General features: G+C 33.5%; 1 protein-coding gene across 6 annotated transcripts in view; it reads left to right on the forward strand.

The window, feature by feature from the left end:
• The window catches only part of LOC115607733 (aspartyl/asparaginyl beta-hydroxylase-like), a 59,173-nt gene extending 38,402 nt beyond the window's left edge, over positions 1 to 20,771 (forward strand). For 2 of the 6 annotated variants that reach the window (XM_030485366.2, XM_030485391.2), the window contains 13 exons: positions 3,329 to 3,418; positions 4,861 to 4,935; positions 5,424 to 5,585; positions 6,815 to 6,874; positions 8,486 to 8,542; positions 9,044 to 9,088; positions 9,910 to 9,945; positions 11,739 to 11,777; positions 13,173 to 13,217; positions 13,349 to 13,390; positions 13,985 to 14,035; positions 15,020 to 15,064; positions 18,930 to 20,771. In XM_030485366.2, coding sequence (XP_030341226.1) covers positions 3,329 to 3,418; positions 4,861 to 4,935; positions 5,424 to 5,585; positions 6,815 to 6,874; positions 8,486 to 8,542; positions 9,044 to 9,088; positions 9,910 to 9,945; positions 11,739 to 11,777; positions 13,173 to 13,217; positions 13,349 to 13,390; positions 13,985 to 14,035; positions 15,020 to 15,064; positions 18,930 to 18,937 — 755 coding nt within the window. In that variant the 3' untranslated portion in view covers positions 18,938 to 20,771. The remainder of the gene's footprint in view (positions 1 to 3,328; positions 3,419 to 4,860; positions 4,936 to 5,423; positions 5,586 to 6,814; positions 6,875 to 8,485; positions 8,543 to 9,043; positions 9,089 to 9,909; positions 9,946 to 11,738; positions 11,778 to 13,172; positions 13,218 to 13,348; positions 13,391 to 13,984; positions 14,036 to 15,019; positions 15,065 to 18,929) is intronic. The other 4 variants (XM_030485383.2, XM_030485408.2, XM_030485375.2 and 1 more) reach the window with 3 other exon arrangements.
• Positions 20,772 to 21,310: the final 539 nt, after the last annotated feature.

Consider the following 21,310-nt stretch of genomic DNA (forward strand, 5'->3'; position numbering starts at 1 on the left):
TCATTAAAATAAACAAAGTTATGAAACATTTCTGCAGAGATATTTTAGTATGTTATTGAATCTATACTTGCTTTCATGTTTATATGGGAAAGGAATATACTCTAATTTTACCAGACAAATAGTATTGCTTGGTATATTGAAATATTACTTGCACAATAAAATTATGCAAGATTCAGAAGGAAATTTGTAATTAAAATTGAATTTATTATTATATTGCAGTATCATTTTAAAGAAAAAGGAGTGAAATTGAGCATGAGTATGTGTATGTGGGTGGTGGTGTAAGATTAGAGTCCTGATGGTTGATTCTGTTCCTGGTTTTGCTTAAATTTTGTCTGTAGCAGTTGGCAATACACTTACCTCAGACTTCCAAAAAAGAACATACATATATCTGTGTAAGATGCTTTGATCGCTACAGATATAAAAAGTGGTAGGGTAAGATCTAATCTTGAGGGTTTTTAGAGGAAACTTATGAAAAATAGTTCAAATGAAAGCTGTAGAAAGTAGTGCTGTAGCTTAAGATTCTAGCTGTGATATTTAACAGATTATATACTGAGCTATTTTCTAAATATTTATATATGTGTGAAGAAGGAATGAAAAGGCGTGTGTTATGAACGTTGTAGTGGTTAGCAAAAAATGACAGAATGAAGATCTAATAAATGCACTTGCATAAGGAGCATTCTTTTTTAGGTTTTGAAGATGATATACATGTTTATTAATCTTTGGTCGGATAAGTGCTAAGATAGATATTTAACAGAGGAGCACTCAAATCACACTTAAGAGTGGTGGCACAGTGGTATAGTGCGCATCACTTTTTATTTTCTCCCCTAACGGGACAGAAGTAACTGTCTGGGCGTGAAATTTGGAATGAGTTGCCTTTCTGATTAACATATTATTGTATCTGTGACCCAAAGTTAATCTGGTCCTAAAAAAAGTTTTGTTGGTTGGTTTTTTGGTTTTGGTTTTCTTTTTTCCCCCCCCCCCCCGGTTGTTTGGGGCTTTCCCCCCCCCCCTTTTTAATTTTTGTTTCATTTTATTTAAGCAGCACACCAGGCTATATGGATAGCTACACAATAAAATGAGGTTTTTGCCCCAGAGATCTGTTGTGGTGGTGTGTATCTCCATGAAATAATACTGTTATTAAACTTAACATAGCAGCTTACCACATAAGCTCAAAAAATGCACCACACAAGTAGAAACTGAGTGCAACTTTATTTTAATAAAAATATGAGAGAAAATAGTATCTTGCAAAAAGTAAATGACTTAACGTATTACATACTTGACAGGGTTGAATAAGAATTGTTTATAAACACATCATGGATATGTATAAAAGCCTGAAAGCAAAGTCAAGAAATGTGCAAGCAAAACAAAAAAAATACTCTTTCTAGTCCCTTTCCTTTCACAACACTCTAAGTGGTTGTTGGCTGTGAAATATTATCTTTTGAAATACTTTGAATCCATTTATTCATGAAGCAAAGCAAGTGGTTGTCCAGAATTAGAGATGCGGGTTATCAGATAATATGAGGTGTTATCAGATAATATGACTTAAAGAGGTGTATATGTAAGGGAACCGTATTTTGAAAGCAGCTGGCTGTTTCTATGCTTAGAGGTTCTGAAGTGTGAGGCAGTGGCTAATAAAAGTAACTAGGTTTGTCTCAATATGTGGTTAAAGATGATTGTAGAAGGAAGTAACTTCTTACTCTTGTAACCATTAATATTACTGCAGTAAAAGATTAATGCAAGTCTTCATAATATTTTTTAATGTTTCAGAGTATTTTTTAATGATACAAAGAAAATAGGCAAAAAAATTAGTCTAAATTGGGTGCTTTTATATATATATATATATACTTTTTTTTTCTTCTGATCTTGATTCCATAGTAGTGGACTCTTAGTTACTGTACTTCTAGATACAGCCTAACTACTTATCTTCATGTAATTTAAGTAATATAAAAAGGTGTAAATAGAATTAATCCTTTTATTTCTGTTCCCATTATTTATATAGAACAGTAGAATAAATATATGTTTTTCTCACGATGCATAAAATAATAAAATCTCTCTAGTTTACACAAAGTTGTTTTGAGGCATACTAGTCCTATTGATATTGAGATATGTTTGACTCCGGTACAAATATGGCAATTAAAAAAAAAACCCCAACCAAACAAACCTAACTTTACTGACTTGAAATATATTACTTTTTCCACTTAAAGTTACTTTTCCAAGATTGTTAGCAGTCCAGGAGTGTTTATTATAGTGTAACCTCTGCTTTCTTAAATATTATTTTTCTATTGATTTCTGTACATACGGCTTGCGAGAAACTAGTTTGTTTGGGGCAGCATGTGTGTTTCAGAAAGTAGTTTTATCTTAATTGACATTGGAACTTAAATATGAACCTTGGAAAAATGGTGTAGGATTATAGGAGAATTCCGTTTGGAAGGGACTTCAGGAGATCCGTATTCCAACATCCTGCTCAAAATAGGGTCATCTCAGAGATATGACCAGGTTACACTGGCCATTGTCCAGTGTGGCCTTTAAAACCTCCAAGGATGGTAATGTATAACCTCTCTCTGCTGGTTTTTTCCACTGATTTCACTGTCCTCATGGGGCAGTGTGTGTGTCTAAGTTTGGGTTTGTTTTGTTTTTGTTTTGTTTTTGTTACACCCAGTCTGAATCTTTGTTGTTTTAAGTCTTGCTTGAAACCTTCCTGAAGAATAGTTGAGAGGAGGATTAGGCTAATAGCAATACAGTCTTTCTTGAGGATGTGTCTTAAAATGTGGCATAATCTTTCAAAGCTACTAATTATCTCTTACAAGGGTGTTGATCATTGCTGTTACTGGTTGCTTTCTTTTCATTGTGTTTTGATCTAGAAAGACTGTAGTATATAGAAGTAAGTATCTTAGTGGTAAAATGCCGTCAGTCTCATTTTTTTCTCTAGTAATTTAGTTGTCAAAAGAAATTGGAGATTGAGATAATCTTATTTGACTTTCTGTCCCAAGAGAAAACAGCGAGAAAAACCTGTTTCCTATTTTTCTTCTGGATACTGAATTGATGTTGAGAATAGCATAGTCATTTGTTCAGTTACTTTGAAATAAAGGCAAGTGCTTAAATTTCTGTTCCATTTTTCTCCTCATTATATGTTAGTCTTAAAAACATACTTTGTTATCTGAATACACTTTAATCTTTGAATATATCACTGTATATAAGGACAGCTGTTTAATTGAATACATTTTGGAGAGTTTTAGCATCAGTTAATTTAATTGAAACAGTTTTCTTAGTTTATAATTGAATAAGATCAAAAAGAGCGTGAAGTTAACTTTATAACTGAAAAATGCAGGCCTTAAAGAAACATCTGTCCCAGCACAGCCAATATCACCAGCATCTGAGGAGACCATCCAGCCTGCTGCGAAATCATATGTTGAATCAGGTAAGGCCTTTTGTAAACTAAACTAACTCATTGTGTTATTTCTTTGGGTAGAAAAAGAAATCTTTCATTGATTTTATGTGTTGCTGATCCGCTTCAATTGATTTAATGGGAATCACTGTTGATAACTTTATATAAATCACTGACCATGAAAAGCTTATAATTTAAATGTATAGAAGGCACTCTTGTCAGCTCTCATGGTTATCACTGGAACCGTATCACATCAGAATAACTTTCTGCTGATGCACTGTTGTGGTTTTGATGTATATGCAACAGTATACCCAGTCAGAATAACAGCAAATTCTCCACCTCAAAAAACCCCAAACCAACCAACCAAACCTAAAACTAACAACCAACTTCATAAGATTAATCAAATATTCACTTTTCCACTAAAATCAGTCGTATGTCATAAATACAGTAAATAGGAAAAAAATCATTTAAACATTTTAAAATCCCCATGGTATTAGTAAAATTCATTAGGTTGAAGAGGAATTCAAGAAAAAAATGTTTTTATATGTCAGAGATCATATATGTGATTTGCATTTTTGTGTTATTCAGAGACTACATGTTTTCTCCTGTTCTTTGAAAAGGCTAATCCTACTTGATGTTTATGTGAACCTAACACAACCCACAAATGTTGAGCATATGGTCAATAAAATAGCATATAGAATTTATTTTTAAAAGACTTACATTACTTAAGTTACAATTTATAAAATATAGAAAGTTAAAAATTTTGTTTCTTTCCACCCCGTAACTGGTACCATTTTGGATTGTTATTTGAAAAATGCAATTATGATTTGATTTTGTGCTGTTGGGTTTCTCAGTGTTAATTTCAGGACATTTATATGAAAGCAACAATTCGTACAAATTCCTGTTGTGTCCTGGGCTGGGTGTGTTAGCTGGTAATAACTTGACCCTGAAATCAGTTTATCATTTATTCTGGTGTGACTTGATACTGTAATGTTAGTATGTATTTTACCTGTTCATGAAGCCAACAAAATCCTGCTTCTGCAAGTGACATTTTGTTGACTAATGTGACATGCTAGTGCTGCTGCCTAAATTGTAGGAAAGTAATGGATGAAAGTGCTAGTAAAATAATTACTTTGAAAAAGAGTTCTTGATTTGAATAGTTATCTGAAGTTATTAATGTTACTGCCACTGAGAAAAATATATGTGCAGAGAATGCAGTGTGGATAAATTCTTCTGATTTATCTTTGGAATGAATTTGGTATTATTGATGCAATACTTCCCATACTGGAGAGTAAGCAAACCCAAATTATTTTTTGTAATGGTGTGAGTTGCAGAGGTTCACCAAGTCAATCTCTGTAGAACTTTATTGAATGGAATAAGAACTTTATGGGGGCTACTGAAAGCTGCAAGCCTTGACCTAATGTTTAGATTTTGCCTTTTGCACTTACCTTCACTGCAATTTATAATCCTTTTAGAGCACAAGAATGCTGACGTAGAATTGGAAGAAGAAATTCAGTCTGTTCTTCATGAAGCTCTCCATTCCCAGCCTGGTAATGCATTAATGCTTAGAAATCACTGAAGAATTTATAAAGCCTACTATAGGCTAGACTCTAGAAACTCAGAGTTTGGTTTTGGTATGTATTTTAAGTACTTTTGCCTGCACGAAACATTCTAATCAGCTAATTTGTTATTTTCAAGAGAATACAGGAAGTTCAGTCACAAATCCTAAAATCACTCTTCCCTAGGGGTGTTTGGCAGCGTAGCTCAAATCAGTCACTTGAGAAAAACTTCCTCAAAATACTGGGTGGAGTGCAAGAGTAGGTAAACAGATATGGCTTTTACTGTGGGTGAAGAAGACACTGCCAGGTCAGTGCAGACACTTTGGGTTTATATTGCTAAAAGGTGCAGACAAGTCATCTGTCCCCATGCCCTTTGGGAACTAGTTGAAAAACATGAAGGGTGTGCTGAAGACCAAATGTTTGCTAGTAATAGAGTTTACCAGAGTACATATTCTCTAACAATCTGTATTATTGATTAGGAGAGAGACATGAAGATGTAGATGAAAGTTTAAATGAACAATGGCAAGTGAAGGAAGAAATACGTGGAGAAACACTTGAAGCTCCTACAACACATGACTTGCTCACAGAATTAGAGAATGAAATATCAGAAGCATATGAAACACCAGATTCAGTTCAGAAAGGTATGGAAATGACTAAATACAATGAAAATCAAATTTTGCTAAAAGTAACAACAGACAAATGGAAATGTCTCACTAAAAATTTGATTGATAATTTCTACTTGCAGTAGAGACTTAACAAATGTCAACTACAGCAAGTATTATTTAGAAAAATATTTTTAAAATCAAAATGAGATATTTTAATGCCTTGAGTTTTGGAATCCAGAGAACTATATATTATTATTTAATTATTGCTATATTGGCTTTCAACCAAACAAATTCTCTTCCCAGTAAGAGAGACTTCTGTAATATCTGTATAGAGTCTGCATCTGGACTTTCTAGTTTATCAAACTAAATTTTGAGGGTTTTTTAGCACAGCCTTTTACAGACACTTTGTCTCATTCTACTTCTGTTGTGGTTTAAGCCACTCTAATGTGGCTCTCTAAGAGAATGTTATGCATGAACTATATTGTAAATCCTGCTGAGAACATAACATTTTATAAGAAGATGCTCATATCCTGCTGCCGTGGGGCACTGACAGGATGATAAAAATTGTTTGTAGTCAAAATAATAAAGCAGAATCATATGATCTAAATACAACTTAGGGAAAAACGTTTCTGAATGCTTTCTAGATGTACTACTGAGAATTTTACATGGATCTTAATACCTCTTTTTTGAAAAATTAATGTAATGGATCATCTAAAAGTTTTGATTGCTAGAAATACACTGGGATTCTTTCTTCACAACTGAAGTAATTAATTTCAGTTTGTCTGTTATACTTTCTTGTTTCTATGTCTCTTTTATTCATCCACAGTGCAAGTTAAAGTAGGGGAATAGAGGGGAAATTAAAATCCCAATTATTTTAAATCTTTAAAATTACTAGTAAGAAGGCAGAGGGAGTATGTTCTACTTCCTTTACATTTACACAGAAATTTCTGTGGAGAGGCATCATTTTTTGAGCAAATGTATGTAGTTTATATGTGTATACATATTCTCAGTATCTTAGAATTATAGAATGGTTGGAGTTGGAAGGGACCTTAAAGATCATCTAGTTCCAACCCCCTGCCGTATATTAGAATAAAATCTTTCAATCTATATACATATCTTGCTGACGTTAGAAATTTTCTTAAAATTTCTGCTTAGATATTTGATTATACTTACATAAGATTATGTGATATTCTGTTGTAGGGTTTGCAGTATCATACAAGGATTTACGAAATTTAAAATTTTGTAAATACATGTTTGTTTCTTAGACGCTGATCTTTTGGAAGACGACCTTGGAGCAATGGAGCCTGAACCATATGAAGCACCAGGTATAATTTTGTTTTTCCAAACTTGGTAATGTTGGTTTTCTGCCTAAACATAGCAAATTATGTGAGAAAGCAAAACAGAAAAAGTTAGACTGGTTTAGGAACAGATAATTTTTAATTTTTTTTTTTTTCTCCGAACAACTATTCTTGATTGTGTTGGATATTTTTACTTCGACTGAGAAGACTGTATCATATTTGCTATTGCACATGGTTCTTAAAAAGAATGATGATGGGTATGGAAACTTTGTCTTCATTGATGCAAAAACTACATTTTACTTTTCTATGTGTTTCTGGCTGTTGTGTATGATTGGGATCTGGATAGGTGAGAGATCTGTGGTTGTACAGTCTAAGAAAGCGAGAATGGGATTTATTGCTTATATTACTATCTTCATAGAGTCTACAATGCTAAGGTTATTCTAGCCTGTTATTCTTGGCATTAGTCGGAAACTTGTGTTCTCATGTGGATCCTGTCACCTTTCAGAAGCATCCAGTTTGTAACCTTTCCTTCAGGACCATTTGTTTCTTTATGGACAATTATACTGTCAGAGTGAGTCAGCACCAAGGACTTCATTCTGAACTAGCCTTACACTGTCTTTCTGCACACCTTCATTCATCTTTAAAGCTTTTGGGAATTTTGCCTGGACTAATCCAGTTAGTTTATTCATCTTCATATTGTGCTTGATATCGCATGCAATGGCATTAGCTCATCTTTCCCATTATAAAGAAACATAAGGTGGATATTACAGTTTCCCTGCTACCTGCCAAGTATTTTCTTCTGGATGTTAATAATGCTTGCTTATGGTACAGGTAGCCTATTCCATTTACATTAGACATTGATTGCTGTTTGGACTAAGGTTCTTATCTTTGGCTCAGTGTTAGTTCTGGACTTTACAGTTCTGTTTGATGCCAAATGCGACAGAAAAATAATTTTCTTAGATGCATCTAAAACTACTTATCCCTGTCTTTGTGGGAGACTACTGCTTTCCAGTTACCAATTTAGAATTTAAGCTGCGATGGCTCCAAGTGAAAGAATAGTTGCTTTACCTTTAGTACCATGCATTGTCAGATGGATCATACTGAGCATATTAATACCATTGCAAAGAATTGTAGTCACAGAGGAAAATAATCCGCATATTTAGCTAGGCAACAACAAAAAAAAAAAAAAGGTAAGTTGCTCTAGATCTGTGATGCCAGAAGTGAATGTACATATTTCTCAAGGTCTGATTTCTGGCTTTTGTCTTCTGTAGATCATCACCAGTAGTCCTCCTGGAGATCAGTAAAGAAGCTCCTTGAGAACTTTGAGGATAGGGGAAGATTGCGTTTTTTTTATTCCTGTTAAAATAATTATTAAAAAATTGATGGAGGCTAATGGTTCTTGTGGATGTAGATTTCATACATAGAGTATAACACATGAATAGAAGAGAGTGGCCCAACTCCTTCCATTAGATTGCCATATGTCAAGTTGCAAGTGTATGTAAGGTTTTAATTTGTCAGTTTTCAACTAAGGACCTACATTTAGCTATTGACAGACACATTATGGACGCAAGTTAAAATAATCAAGTATATAAAATAATTTTATTTCAACAATACTTATTTTTCATATTTAATTTACAGTTTCATATGAATATAATACAGATGTGGAAAATACATTAAGTGATCCAGAAGCTCCAGGTTTGTAAATTTTCATGGCTTCAGGTGACAATATAATGATTTATGCTTATTTTTAAAACATGCTTCGAAGTAATATGTCATATTGACTGTTTCATCACAGTTTTATTTTCAAACAGTTTTTTGAGTAGTTTCAAATAAGCCTGATTTTTGCAACTGTGTTACCATCAGAATTGTGAACACGCCACTCCACAAATCCAGTCCAGAAATACGTAAATATCTTGTTCTGTCAGGAGTCTTCCAGTCTAATCAATGGATTGTGGAAGATCTACTTGTAAATACAAATATGCATGGACTTACTATATTGTGTGACTTACAGTGTAGCTTCTTGAACATGTTTTACAACCCAGCTGGCGCTTTCAAAAAAAACACCATAATATTAACTCAGTACGATTAGTTGTTATTCTTGAGCTAAATATATGATCTTTTAAACTTCTCTTGTGCAATTTAATTGTTGCATGAAAATTTGATTGGAATATAAAATATTAAATATTTTTATTTAAGGTGACGCTGGGTTAATGCTAGAAGATGCTGTGGAACATTATGCAGGTCCATTCCAAAGTCTTATTTCTTTTTATTGAAGTTTCATAAAATTTTGTCCCCAGACCAAGAGAAACAAAAAACCAAACCAAACCCAACCAACAAAAAAAAAAAAAAAAAAAATCCAAAACAAAACCAAAACCCCAAACAAAAAAAACCCAAACAAAAAAACCCCAAACTTCTGGATCTCATAGGTAGCATCAGTTCCATAGTGAGTTACTACATCTGTATTTCTAGTCTGAAAAAATACGAAGACCTGAATGAATATTACTGTAATGTCATCCAAATGGGCAGAATCGTATTTTGAGGGTTAGATTTCCAGTTTGTAATTTAAATTTCATAGAAATGTTTCTGTATGTAAAAAATAATTTGAATTTACCAACAATGTTGAAGTTGGCATGATAAGAGTCAGGAAAAAAGTAGTATCTTTAAAAAAAAAAAAAAAAGTTTGCGAAAAAAAAAGGCAAGTCATAACAGGAGAATTCTAAAATTGTAGAAGTTTTCTGTGTATAGAAACGATCTAAGAATATTTCCATTCTGAATGCTAGGTAATTTGTAGATGAGTTCATGAACTGCGTGAGAAAAGCCGACTTGTAGTGTTTTATCTTTTTTAAGTGTATCTTGCGATGCTAGAAAATGATTGATTTCTTCCTACAAGATCTTTTAGAAATCTTCACCTTTGTTGAACTCTTAATAACTTTAATATAGTATAAAATACTATAGTTTTGATTATCTTTTTTGGTCTGAATAAACCGTACATTATTATTTGTGTGTATTTAATGTCTTAAAATTCAATGATTTTTACATATTTTTTTTTTTTCTTTAAACAGAAGATAGAGTGCACGGCAATTATAATGAAGACCATGGTAAGACAAGTGCTGTACTTAGTGAAATGATAGTATCAAAGTCTTGCATTGATATGAAAGTGAAATTACTTTGTCTTAAAGTTTTCTATGCTGTCACATTACTTCACAAGTTCTAAGTTAAGGTTTTGGGGTTCTTTATGTTCAAATCCCCTGTGTATGTAAACAATCTAAAGCACTAAATCAAGTGTAGAGTATGTGTATAGGTTATATTACCATGTTGGTCCTCTTTAACATACTTTGTGCATATGTGGAATAAGAATGTTGAAGACTTGACATGCCTTTTTCTAATGAAACACTGGCCAAGTCAGCTGTGATTCAGTGCATCTGTTAGCTCAGTGTTACCTTTTCATCTTGCCTGTAACTACCAGTTCTTTGGAAATTACTCCGTTTTAGTTTGATTTGGTTAATGATTTGCTAATAATTGCTGAGACCAAATCAAAAAGTAAATGAGAAGACGACTAGTGGTCACAGTCTTAAAACAAAGGTATGTGGTTGTGAATCCTTCTGTGAAATCCTTCTGGGGACTATCATACTTCAGAAAAATTATGCATATTTTCAAAGTACTCTTGTTTGTTTTCCATGTTTATGTAACCTGAGCAAAGGACAGCAATTCTTAACTTCAGAATATTTCAGAAAGAAAACCTTGAGGTTTATTCTTTGCCATCAGGAAAGAAATTCTGAGATCTACCTTCGGGTTAGAAGTCAAAATCCCATTGAAGGACTTTCAGTGGCCCAAAAGTGTATTTAGACCTTACTGCATGTTTTTCTCAGTGTGCAGAAAAGAGTTATTTGCCTCAGCTATGGTAGCCTTGATGAAATGTGTTGGCTTCAATAGGAAATAGGAAAAGTAAGACAGACCTAGCTTTTTCCCTGGGCTTGTTGTTTACTCTCCAGGAGATACTTATTTTACAATCGGTTCCTAATCAAGAATCACTTCTCTTGTTTCTCACACCTATATATGAATGAGAAGTGCAACTTCTAAGCTTTACTTTTCATGCTCCTTCATATCTAGTGGTGACATGAACAGAGAACACTTCCATGGTTCCTGCCCTCAAGAAGAGTCATCAATACCTGCTTTAGTAGTAAGATGATCATGGAGGTTTCCAAAGTAATTTGCATTGGTTTTTCATAGAATTAGTTCCAAAACCATTGCTTATTCTGCAGTCTCTTGTGATGCCCCCCCACATAATAACATTGAATCACTCTATTTTGTAAGTAATTCATACATTTTTAGTATTTTTTAAAAAATCTTATGTAAATAATTTTTTCATATGAGGGTTAGTACCTGTTACGATCGTGAAATTGTCCAAAACATTGGATGAACATTGAAATTCTTTAGTTCTAAAATTCACAATAAATTCATATTGAAAATTCAGACAATTAATGGATAGCATTTGTCTGTTTTCAGATATTAGCTAAAGTAAAATAATGAATACTCTTAACTTATTTCTTCAGAATTACAAAAATTAGACTGGCTCTTTACTCAAGGATTAGGAGTGTAGGTGAATTTTATAACTATACAGAATGATAGCTTTTTTTTTTTTTCAGTATTTCATCTGTGTAGATAGAAATGCTTGAAATTTTAGCATTACGTTCACATTTGATATTTGGGTTTTGTATAAAATTTCTACTACAATCTCTAGTAAGGGTTCATATATCTATTCAGGCCCTCAAACTAGAGAAAGTCTTTGAGAGCTTTTCATTTATCAGTAATGAACTGGATGCTTAACAAACAAATTTGTAGGATACTCTGCATATTGACCACTCAGAAACTTTTTTTTCTTTCCTTTCAGAACCAAAACATGAAGAGCAGACTGAGGCTCAAGATACAGGTATATACATATAAATGTATATACGTGTGTGTATGTATATGTGTGTGTGGGCGGGGTGTGTGTTTACTCCCACACACATCCATCATCTCTATGTATTTATATATATGGAGCATATTAGAAAAAACTTTGTTTCCTGTGTAGTTAAAGTAGAAAAATCTCCAAAATAAATGTTAGTGGAATATAAATTGTTTTCGAAGTCAGAGAAATATTTTAGTCAAGTTAGCATAAAAATCAGTAACATAATCCTGTTATTTATATATATATTAAAATATATAATCTGTGTGATTTTCAATCACAATATATTGCCAATTATACCAAAGGTTCATTACAGTCTGTGTAGCTATAAAGTTAGGGTTTTGACTATGAACTGAGACATCATCTTCTAATATGCCATCTTTAAGGACTCATCTCTAAGGTCTCAACTGAAGCAAAGTGGGATATGTGGAGATTTTTATGGGCATTTGGAACACAGTAGTTCTGCATAGATACTCAATCCGCTGCCTACCGTGAGCTTTGCTCGTAACCTTGTAACCAGTACTTAAGATGATTCAAAATTTACAGGCTGTGACTATTAACTCTGCTTCAATGCATACTTTTTGCTACTGTTAAAAAATTACTTGTCTGCAGTGCTTTATCCAAGTCCTGTATACTTTGTGGTCTTGAAATAACAGATCTTTTGAGAGTCTTCTCATATTGCTGATTGAAAAAGACAGAGTTGTTTAGTTTAGAATGAAGTCAAGAAATTCTCTAGTGTAAGTAAATTTTAAGTATCTGTTTTGTCACCTTTGTGCTCAAAAGTTTAAGAGGACAGTCAAATGAGTTAAAAGGTGCCATATTCAAATAAAAATCAAAATAATTTATTTTTCCATGGAATCCGTAACTTTAAGTTGAAGAACTTGCTCGTTGTCCTTCACGAAGGAAAGTAGGACTAACCAAGAAATTGCATGTTTATCAAATAAAAAACCTTTTAAAGTGAAAGTTTATAGAGGGCTTTGTTGTTGGTGGTTTTTAATGTGTAGCAGATGGAGTTGATGCTGCAAAAGGTGAAAGTGGGAGTACTGGTCATGCTTAAAATGATTAAGAAGTGTTTTTAAAATTTCAGTTTTTAAAGTTACTGTGTTTTAATACAAACAACATTTATTCAGAAGGTACAATTTTGAAATATTTACCTAATGAATGCGGCAATTCTTCAGTGAAATGGGGAAGAAAATATAAGAATTAACTTGTGGGAGTTTTTTTCCCCCTCAAATTCATTGAAGATCCTGTTTGCTTATAGCAGTTTACTGTTCACAGTTAAACATGCCTGTGTGCTAGCTGTGTTCTTCTGTGTTGTTTGTAAGTTTCATCAGTTGAGAGTTTGAATTCATTATTGCTCTGAATTGAATGTTTTCTTAGCTGTCGACAACCTTCTGGAGGATGTGAATGAAGCCACAGAGCCAGGTATGTATTTCATAGTTGTTATCATAAAGTGTTTTGATGAAATAATTTTGAAATCTGTAAATGTAAAAGCAAACAAACAAATAAAAACCACATTATATATATATATTTTTTTTTAATATTTTCCTTTATAGATGAAATATCAGAAGATGTTGATATTGGTAAAGACCTGTCAGGTATGAGGTTTTTGTTTGTGGAAAAAAAAAAAATTCTTCCACTTTATTCATTAATATAATTTGGAAAAACAAACAAATGAAAAACAAAGCAGAAAAATGTGCTATATAGATTCACAGAATGGTTTGAGTTGGAAGGGGCATTTAAAGATCATCTGGTCCAACTCCCCTGCCATGGGCAAGGACATCTTTCCCTAGATCTAGTTGCTCAAAGCACCATCCAACCTGAACACTTCCAGGGATGGGCCAGGGATGAATGCTATATTTATTTAGGTTTTCCATTTGAAAAATGTCTCCTAGTATAATTAAATGGGGGGAAAAAACATTATTGTTTCACACAACCAACAATTCTAACCAAAATCCCTTTTGGGTTTTGGGGGATGTGATAGGAATGGACATCAGTAACAAAGAGGAGCTGAACTTTTGGACATGAAATGCATTCAGTACCTTCTTTCTACTTTTATCCTAGTTGATTGCCTTGCAGTTTAAGTCATACTTTTTGTTTGATACCAAATTGTGTGGGTGGCTGGTGGGAAATAAAAACAAAATTGTAAACATACTGTGTGTAGCTTTCAACACTTATTTTCTTTCTAACAGTAGAAAGTGAGCATACAGAAGATCTTGTGACCACTGAACCAGAGGAATCAGGTTTGTGTATTATCTTTTGCATGAGTTTGCTACTAAAAAAAAATAAATTAATTTAAAATAGTAGGTATGATAGAGTGGAAGTCTGTGCTGCAATAAAAATACATTCGTAACTTTTCCTGCAGGGTTTGGGTTTTTTTTTTCCGCTTTTAAGGACAGCCATAACTGTGGTGTTGGAAATCTAGCATATTGGGTTTTTTAATGATAATATTTTAATGGCTTCCAGAGCACTCTTCAGTTTTAGAAGTTGAGAGTGCTTCCAGTTCAGGAAAACTTAACTTACATTGATTAAAATAGCCACATTACATCATATGAAACTGAAGATTTCTTTGCTATGCTCTCTTTTCTACCAGCCAGTCAGTACTACATATTCAGGAAAGACAGTATATGTTAGAAATAAAATGGAATGTCTCTCCAGCTTTGAGCACTTGATTTATGGGCTTCCCAAGTCAGAGAATATATTTTCCTCTCTTTGATTCTTATTATCTACAGCCAGCATCCTGGCTATTACAGATTCTTTTCTCTGACTCCTTCCATGCATGAATAGGGAGCTATGTTTAACCTTCAGTCTATCAGCAGTAATGGCACTCAGTGGCATGTGACATGTCTAATTTAAATATATATATGGAATTAGAAGGAACTGAATTTTGAAGTCAAGTATTTCACAGTTACAGCTGGGAACATACTAAGAATATGAATGTTTTCTAAGCCCTTACTGTAATAGCAGGTAAAACTGTGGGAGATTTGTGCTTCGAATAGTTTACTTTCAGAATTTTGAAGTATCTTTTTTGAAACACATTGGCTTATTTAAGTATTAATCTTTCCCCTGAAAAAATTCAGCTGAGAAAAATTTGCATCCAACCTCTACAGAAGTATTAGAGTAGTCTTGATAGGTCACTGTTTTGAGCATAAGGGATAAAAATGCAGCTTTTTGTGAATATTTAGTGAACATCCAGTTTGAATTGCTTGTATGCTTTTGACTTACAGAAGTTCCTGTTAAAGCTGAGGATTATTCAAATGACAATCTAGTGGGTAAGTTTATCTTAAATGCTTGGTTTTTTCCCCACAGAAATGTAGCTATAGCTATATGGAAAATTCGTAAAGAAATTACTTCTTGGAAGGGAGTGGAAGGATATCAGTATTGTTGTTTAATGTTGTTTCCTAGTTTTGAGGCAGTAGTGTTTTCATATTGTACTGGATAAATGCTGTTAATAGTTCCAGGTTATATGGAGGCATTCCAAATAAAACTGAGTAGTTTGTAAATTAAAACTTAATTTTTAATTATTTCAGTCAAAACTGGATACTCTTAGTGCACAGGGAAATGGAAAATTTCAGGTCTCAAAATATGTGCGTATTTCTTTTTCAGAGTAACTGATCATGGGTGGTGATTCTGTCACTTCTCTTGTCTATCAGTCAGATCTGTTGGAGTCTGACTGTGGCACACTCTTCAGGCACTGATCTGGAAACAGGACTGTTTTGTCATGCCATCACATTTTTCTTGACAAAACTGATTTTAAGAACAAGAGCACTTCCAGCTTTTCCATCTGTGCCTTGACAGTAGTAAGCACATAGTTTACCAAACCATTTTTAGATTAGATAAATTGCTTCTAAGTTGGAAGACTGTGTATTGCTCCATTTCATCTTCATTTTGGAGATAATCATTGCAAGTTACTAGTTTGTTCTTCGAAATGGAGCAGTTGTGTTGAGTGAAACACTTGAGTTGTATCTCTGGGCAGTACATCACAGAAGCTGCAATCCGAGAGCCCTGACAGGTATATTTCTGTTTTGTTCTGATTAGCCTGAGCACCTTGCTGGCTTAGTTGATCTTTGCAATATGCAGAAGCTCTTATGTGGTGTGGTGCCAGGTAGTTCTGTGGGGTGTTGGTTTTCCTTGCAGGAAAGGAAACTTGTATTTAGTTCTTGGGCATGCCAAAAATAGCCACAGAAGTGAAAAAACGTAGGAGGCCTTTGTGGTTGCCCAGAACAGATTTGAGGCATGGTTTAGTTCATGTTTTAATTTACATGCTGAACCTTAACTGAGGTGATTTGAAATGCTCACGTCAATATGTAACTGTGTTGTCTGAGAGGTCTTTCTAACGTGTTTATCTTAACAGCCATATGGTGTGTTGAAATGTTTGAAGGCCATTAATAGATACCCTATCTAAAATGTTCTGTTTCATAATTAATATGGATATTTTTAACAAAAGTTTAGTATCAGCACAGGAAGAAGCAGTAGTTACCTTTGACAGCATAGGCAAGAAATTCAGCAAAGGTAGTATTCAGGTGGTTTGTTGTGCTTTAAGTCGGAACCGTAGAAGAAGAATATATGTTTCTGACAGAAAATGATGCTGCTTAAAGTTAAAATACCAGAAAGTTCTTTACAGGACGATTGCAAAATGTCAATAGTAGGTGGCTCTGCAGTGTCGGTTGTATTGATATGAGGATGTTGAGATGATCTCTTGACTTACATATACTATTTTAAAACTAAATTCAGAATCCAGGTACCAACTTGAAATCTTTAATTTTGGGTTCTGTGGACCATATTCCTTATCACTTCTTGTGCTATAATTTATGGCTCAGTCGTGCAGCAGTAAATGAATTTCCTACCTTCACCGTAAAAACTTCGGTGTGTTGTACAGTAGTGGATGGCTTTCCAAATATTCCATTTAGATTCACAGAGTCATTTAGGTTGGAAAAGACCCCAAAGATCATTCAGTCTGACCATAAACCCAACATTGCCAAATCCACCAATAAACCATGTCCCTAAGCATCATGTGTGCATGTCTTTTAAATACCTCCAGCAATGGTGACTGAACCACTGTCCCGGTGTTTGACAATTTTTTCAGTGAAGAAATTTTTCCTAGTATCCAGTCTAAACCTCCCCTGGTACAACTTGTTTCCTCTTGTCCTGTCGCTTGTTACCTGGGAGAAGAGACCAACACCCACTTCATTACAACCTCTTTTCAGGTAGTTGTAGAAAGTGATAAGGTCTCCCTTCTATCAGCTTAAAGCCATTCTTCCCTGTTCTGCCACTACATGCCCTTGTAAAAAGTCCCTCTTTGGATTAGTTGTAGGCCCTGTTTTAGGTATTGGAAGGCTTCTCTTCTCCAGGCTGTTTATCAGTTATTAAACACAAAAATAACTATTAGATGTAGTACCATGTACGTGATTCTTTGTTTAGCAAGTAGAAAATGAAAATAATTTGATCAGCGCAAAATCTGCAACAGTGTACTGACATACTCAAGAATCTTTAGTGATTTGTGTAGTTATGTGGGAACCACTTTGAAGGCAGAAGAGTCGTTATTTATCAGTTTATGTAAAAAGTTTATTGTTTTGGCACATAAAGTGAAATTCAAATAGCATCTCTGAAAATTGAGAAAAGAAACAGGGGACATAATTAAACTACTAACCAGGAATAAAAATTTTACTACTTTTAGTATGATTTCCTGCTATTAGTTATGTTTACCCAGCTTTTTTGGATGTGAAAATTTCAGTTTGAAGGCAATATTATTCTCACATTTTCTTCTTAGACTACAAAACTCATATTTATTACTTTAGGGTTTTCATTATTATTTGTGATGGAGGATTTAGTATGAGAGTTTTTTGTTATCGGAAGTCTTTGTTCATGTGATTTCATTTCTCAGGTATTCAAAACTAGTATTTCCTGTTATTTCAGCAACAATAATATTAAAGTTCATTGTACTAGAGACAGTCAAGAACTCTCTTCTGAATAAAGAACACATGCATATGCACTTTTTACATATATGAAAGGTGTATCTATGTAGTAAACATAACTTCAGGCAGCGTAAAGGATATTCAGAAATATCACTAGAGAGTCCTTATTCTTCGCTAGTATAAATGCATGCTACTTCATTTGAAGCATGATGGCATCACTTTTTATCAGGTTAGGAGCAGTTCAATTTTTATCTGAAACACAGGATCTTACTTGTTTTGGAAAGAAAACAGGAGGTAGTTCAGAGGATGAATTTAGCTGTGAGGAACATTCTCGTATCCCCAGTGAGGAGATTGGGTGTGGGACTTGAATATGCTGGAGTGCAAGTCAAGTTTTTTGCTGATTTCAGGGCATAGCACAAAATAAATACAGTAGGCAACTGCATCCTTAGGTATCTGTAGGTAGTGTTTTCCAATTCTGTAAATTTACTTCTAAAATAATTACCGGTATTCCTTTTCAGCAGTAGGATATTTGAACTATAGTTATAGCCTGTATTCTTGTAAACTAATGCACTTAAGTGGTATGAGAGGCCAGCTTGACTTTTTTTGCTAATCCTGTTTTACACTAGCAGGGAGGGTTACTTGCTGGAGACATATTTTAAGGGAGTCATAGGTTATGGGATACTTTTACTCTCTCTGTCTTAGTATTTTGATCCCTCTTGTATATGATCAGATTTAAAATACCTAAGGGTTGTTCCACCACCCCTCTCCCCCTTCATCTATATTTTACAAACTGCTGAAATCTCTTACATGTAGAGAAGTTTCCACTTTAGAACTTTGACTCTTCCTCATTCCCTGGCTCCTCTTTTCCCATTGTAAGCGTCCTTGACTTAAAAAAAAAAAAAAAAAAAAAAAAAAAAAAAAAAAAAATTAAAAAAAAAAAATTAGTTTAATGTATATGTGCCATGGCCTAGATTTCCTTTACAAGGTAAATGATGTGCCATATGCTTAGATACATTTAGTTTACATTTCCCATCTTATACAGCAACTTTGTGCATATTCATTATGATAGCTCCTAGAAATGGTAGCTTTTTCAAATTAACTAGTCTTAGACAAAGTTGCATTTTTTAGAATTTAAGATTAAGATTTTTTTTTTCTGTGATTGTTTTAGAGAAAGTTGTGTTTTGGTTGGTCCTTTAATATAGATTTCCCCTTATTTTTTCAGATACTTAAAGCTTCAAAAAGAAAAGTCCCTACATCAGGAGGACCAGCCCTAACCATACGCTACAAAAGGGGAGCAGATGGTTGTAATAGATCTTATGACGTAATTACCGAGCAGTTCAGGGTTTGGGGAATGAACACTAAGATACTGTAAATGGGTTTTAGCCAACTGTCATTTTAGTAAGTTTTTTTTAACACTTGGATGTTTAATTTACATTCCTGTCTGATTTCTCCCCTCTGCCCCCTTGGTCAAGTTTAGTGAATTCATTATTTTTCTTCTGTGTTTGTAATGGAGTTGCAACTTTGAGCTACATTTCAGATGTGCTGTTCAAGCAATTGTTAATATTCTATTTATAACGCGACAGCAAGTACATTTTTTCAGATTTTAGTATATATCTTTTGTTGTGGATTCATACAGTATGTACAGAGCAGTTTGGTCCCATGAAACACATATTATGAATTTTTAGATGTTTTATAACTGCTGATATAGCATACAGCCTGACTGCATTTTATTGAAAACACTAATCAGGCGCCCACTATGCTGTGAAATTTGACTTGTATCTCTTTGCACTGATGTTATGTCAACAGTTACACTACATGAATTTCAGGTATTTTTAAAATAGTCTAACAAGGTACAAAAATGTGTATGTTTAATTCATGCTAGTAAAAAGGCAGTTTACTAGATTACTTTTTTCAGAAAACTTTTGTGTGTGAATTCAAACTTTTTATTTATTCACATCTGATTTTTAAAGCAAAAATATCTAGAAACTATGTAATAGCTTGGCAGGGAGTCAGTGTACATTGCAGTGAAACTGAGTTGCTGGAATCAGGTTGAGTTCAGTAAAATAATAAAAATAATAAGAAATAATGCTGAATTTAGTAAGCTGTATATTCAGTGAATTAATTTAAGTCGAATTTGCTTAAATACTTGACTTGAAAATTTTATTTAAAAAAATTGGAAATTCAACCATAAGAAAATAGGATATCTAAATTTAAGACCTAAAATCATAAATGCTCTTGTAAATAATCTGTCTGAAATTTAGACTTCAAGTGATTTAGAATTTTAATATAACAGGTGTACTTTTTACCTGTTCTGTGCTGCTGTTCCACAATTACGAAGACTTTTTTTTTTGTTGCCATTTTGCATGTGTTTCTTTTTGGCTCAGGAATGATTGCTATGATTTTAGAAAATTGCTAAGCCTGAAATGGGAGGTTAGAAGAAATAAGATAAATTTTGAAGGAAAAAAAAATCAATTTAGTAACCCTAACAGTGGTTGCCTTTTGATTGACAGGGAAATTTTAAATTTCTGTAGCACTGTTTTGAAGTCAGGTTTTTAGTTGCTTACATTTACAGTGAAAGGGGCATCATATATGCTTGCCTTTTTTTGTTTGGGATTTCAGGAAGACTTCACTTAAGTGAGTGGTACATCTGATCAACAAACACAGATGTCCCAAAGTGATTTCTTTAGACCTGTCAGGAAAGCAATAATACTCTTAGACTGTGATGTGGTTTGGGGTGGGATATTCTAGTAAAATCACCTGTGATTGTGAATTGCAGAGCAATAATTTTTACAAAGCCATATTTTGTGAGGAAGCTTGGGAATAATTTTAGAATGGTGGATGGAGGACTTTTTGTATTACAGTGGCAGCCTATTTGTAGAATTATGGGACTGTGAGAATATATTATGCTGTGATCAACTTTTAAGTATTTTGTAACTGGGTATGTGATTTTACGTGCTTCATGTTTACAAAAATATGCCAAGCTGAGCAAGGTCAAGTGGACTATTAAAAAATGTATATTTAATCTGTTTTAATGTTTGGCTGCAATAAAACACAGAAGAATATATTTGTCTTTCTAGTGTCATTATTTTTTCTAAAATGTGGTAGATATTAATTACGGGGATAAATATTTGCCCCAGCTACTAATTAACAGTATTATTTTTCAAGGTAACAATTTTGAATGTTTAAAAATATACTTGAAAGAGATTATTTACAAGGAGAAAGAAATATATCAAGTAGAAGTAATTTTTATTCCTGGATGGTATTATGTGAAGGAAACAGGCATTTCTTTAAGCATTTGTTTAAGGTCTGTATCTTCAAGAATTGTGTTGTGTTTCTTCTTTTTGCAACCAGTTTGGCCTGAATTTTGCCTGTGATACATATTTGTAACTTAAAATGGATGAGATATCACTCTTTAACAAACGCTAATGTGTGTGGGAAGTATGATATCTACCTTTCATAGAGAAATATTCTGGGTTATGGTCCAAAGTTTAAATCAGAAATCTAGCAAAGGCATGTTGTCTATGCAGTTCTCTGTTTTAACACAAAAATCTTCCCTGACCTTTTCAGTTTTCAAACACCTTCATATTTTTATGATGAAATATT

This window comes from Strigops habroptila, chromosome 1 (genome assembly GCF_004027225.2).
Source record: "Strigops habroptila isolate Jane chromosome 1, bStrHab1.2.pri, whole genome shotgun sequence".
NCBI classification, from domain to species: Eukaryota; Metazoa; Chordata; class Aves; order Psittaciformes; family Psittacidae; genus Strigops; species Strigops habroptila.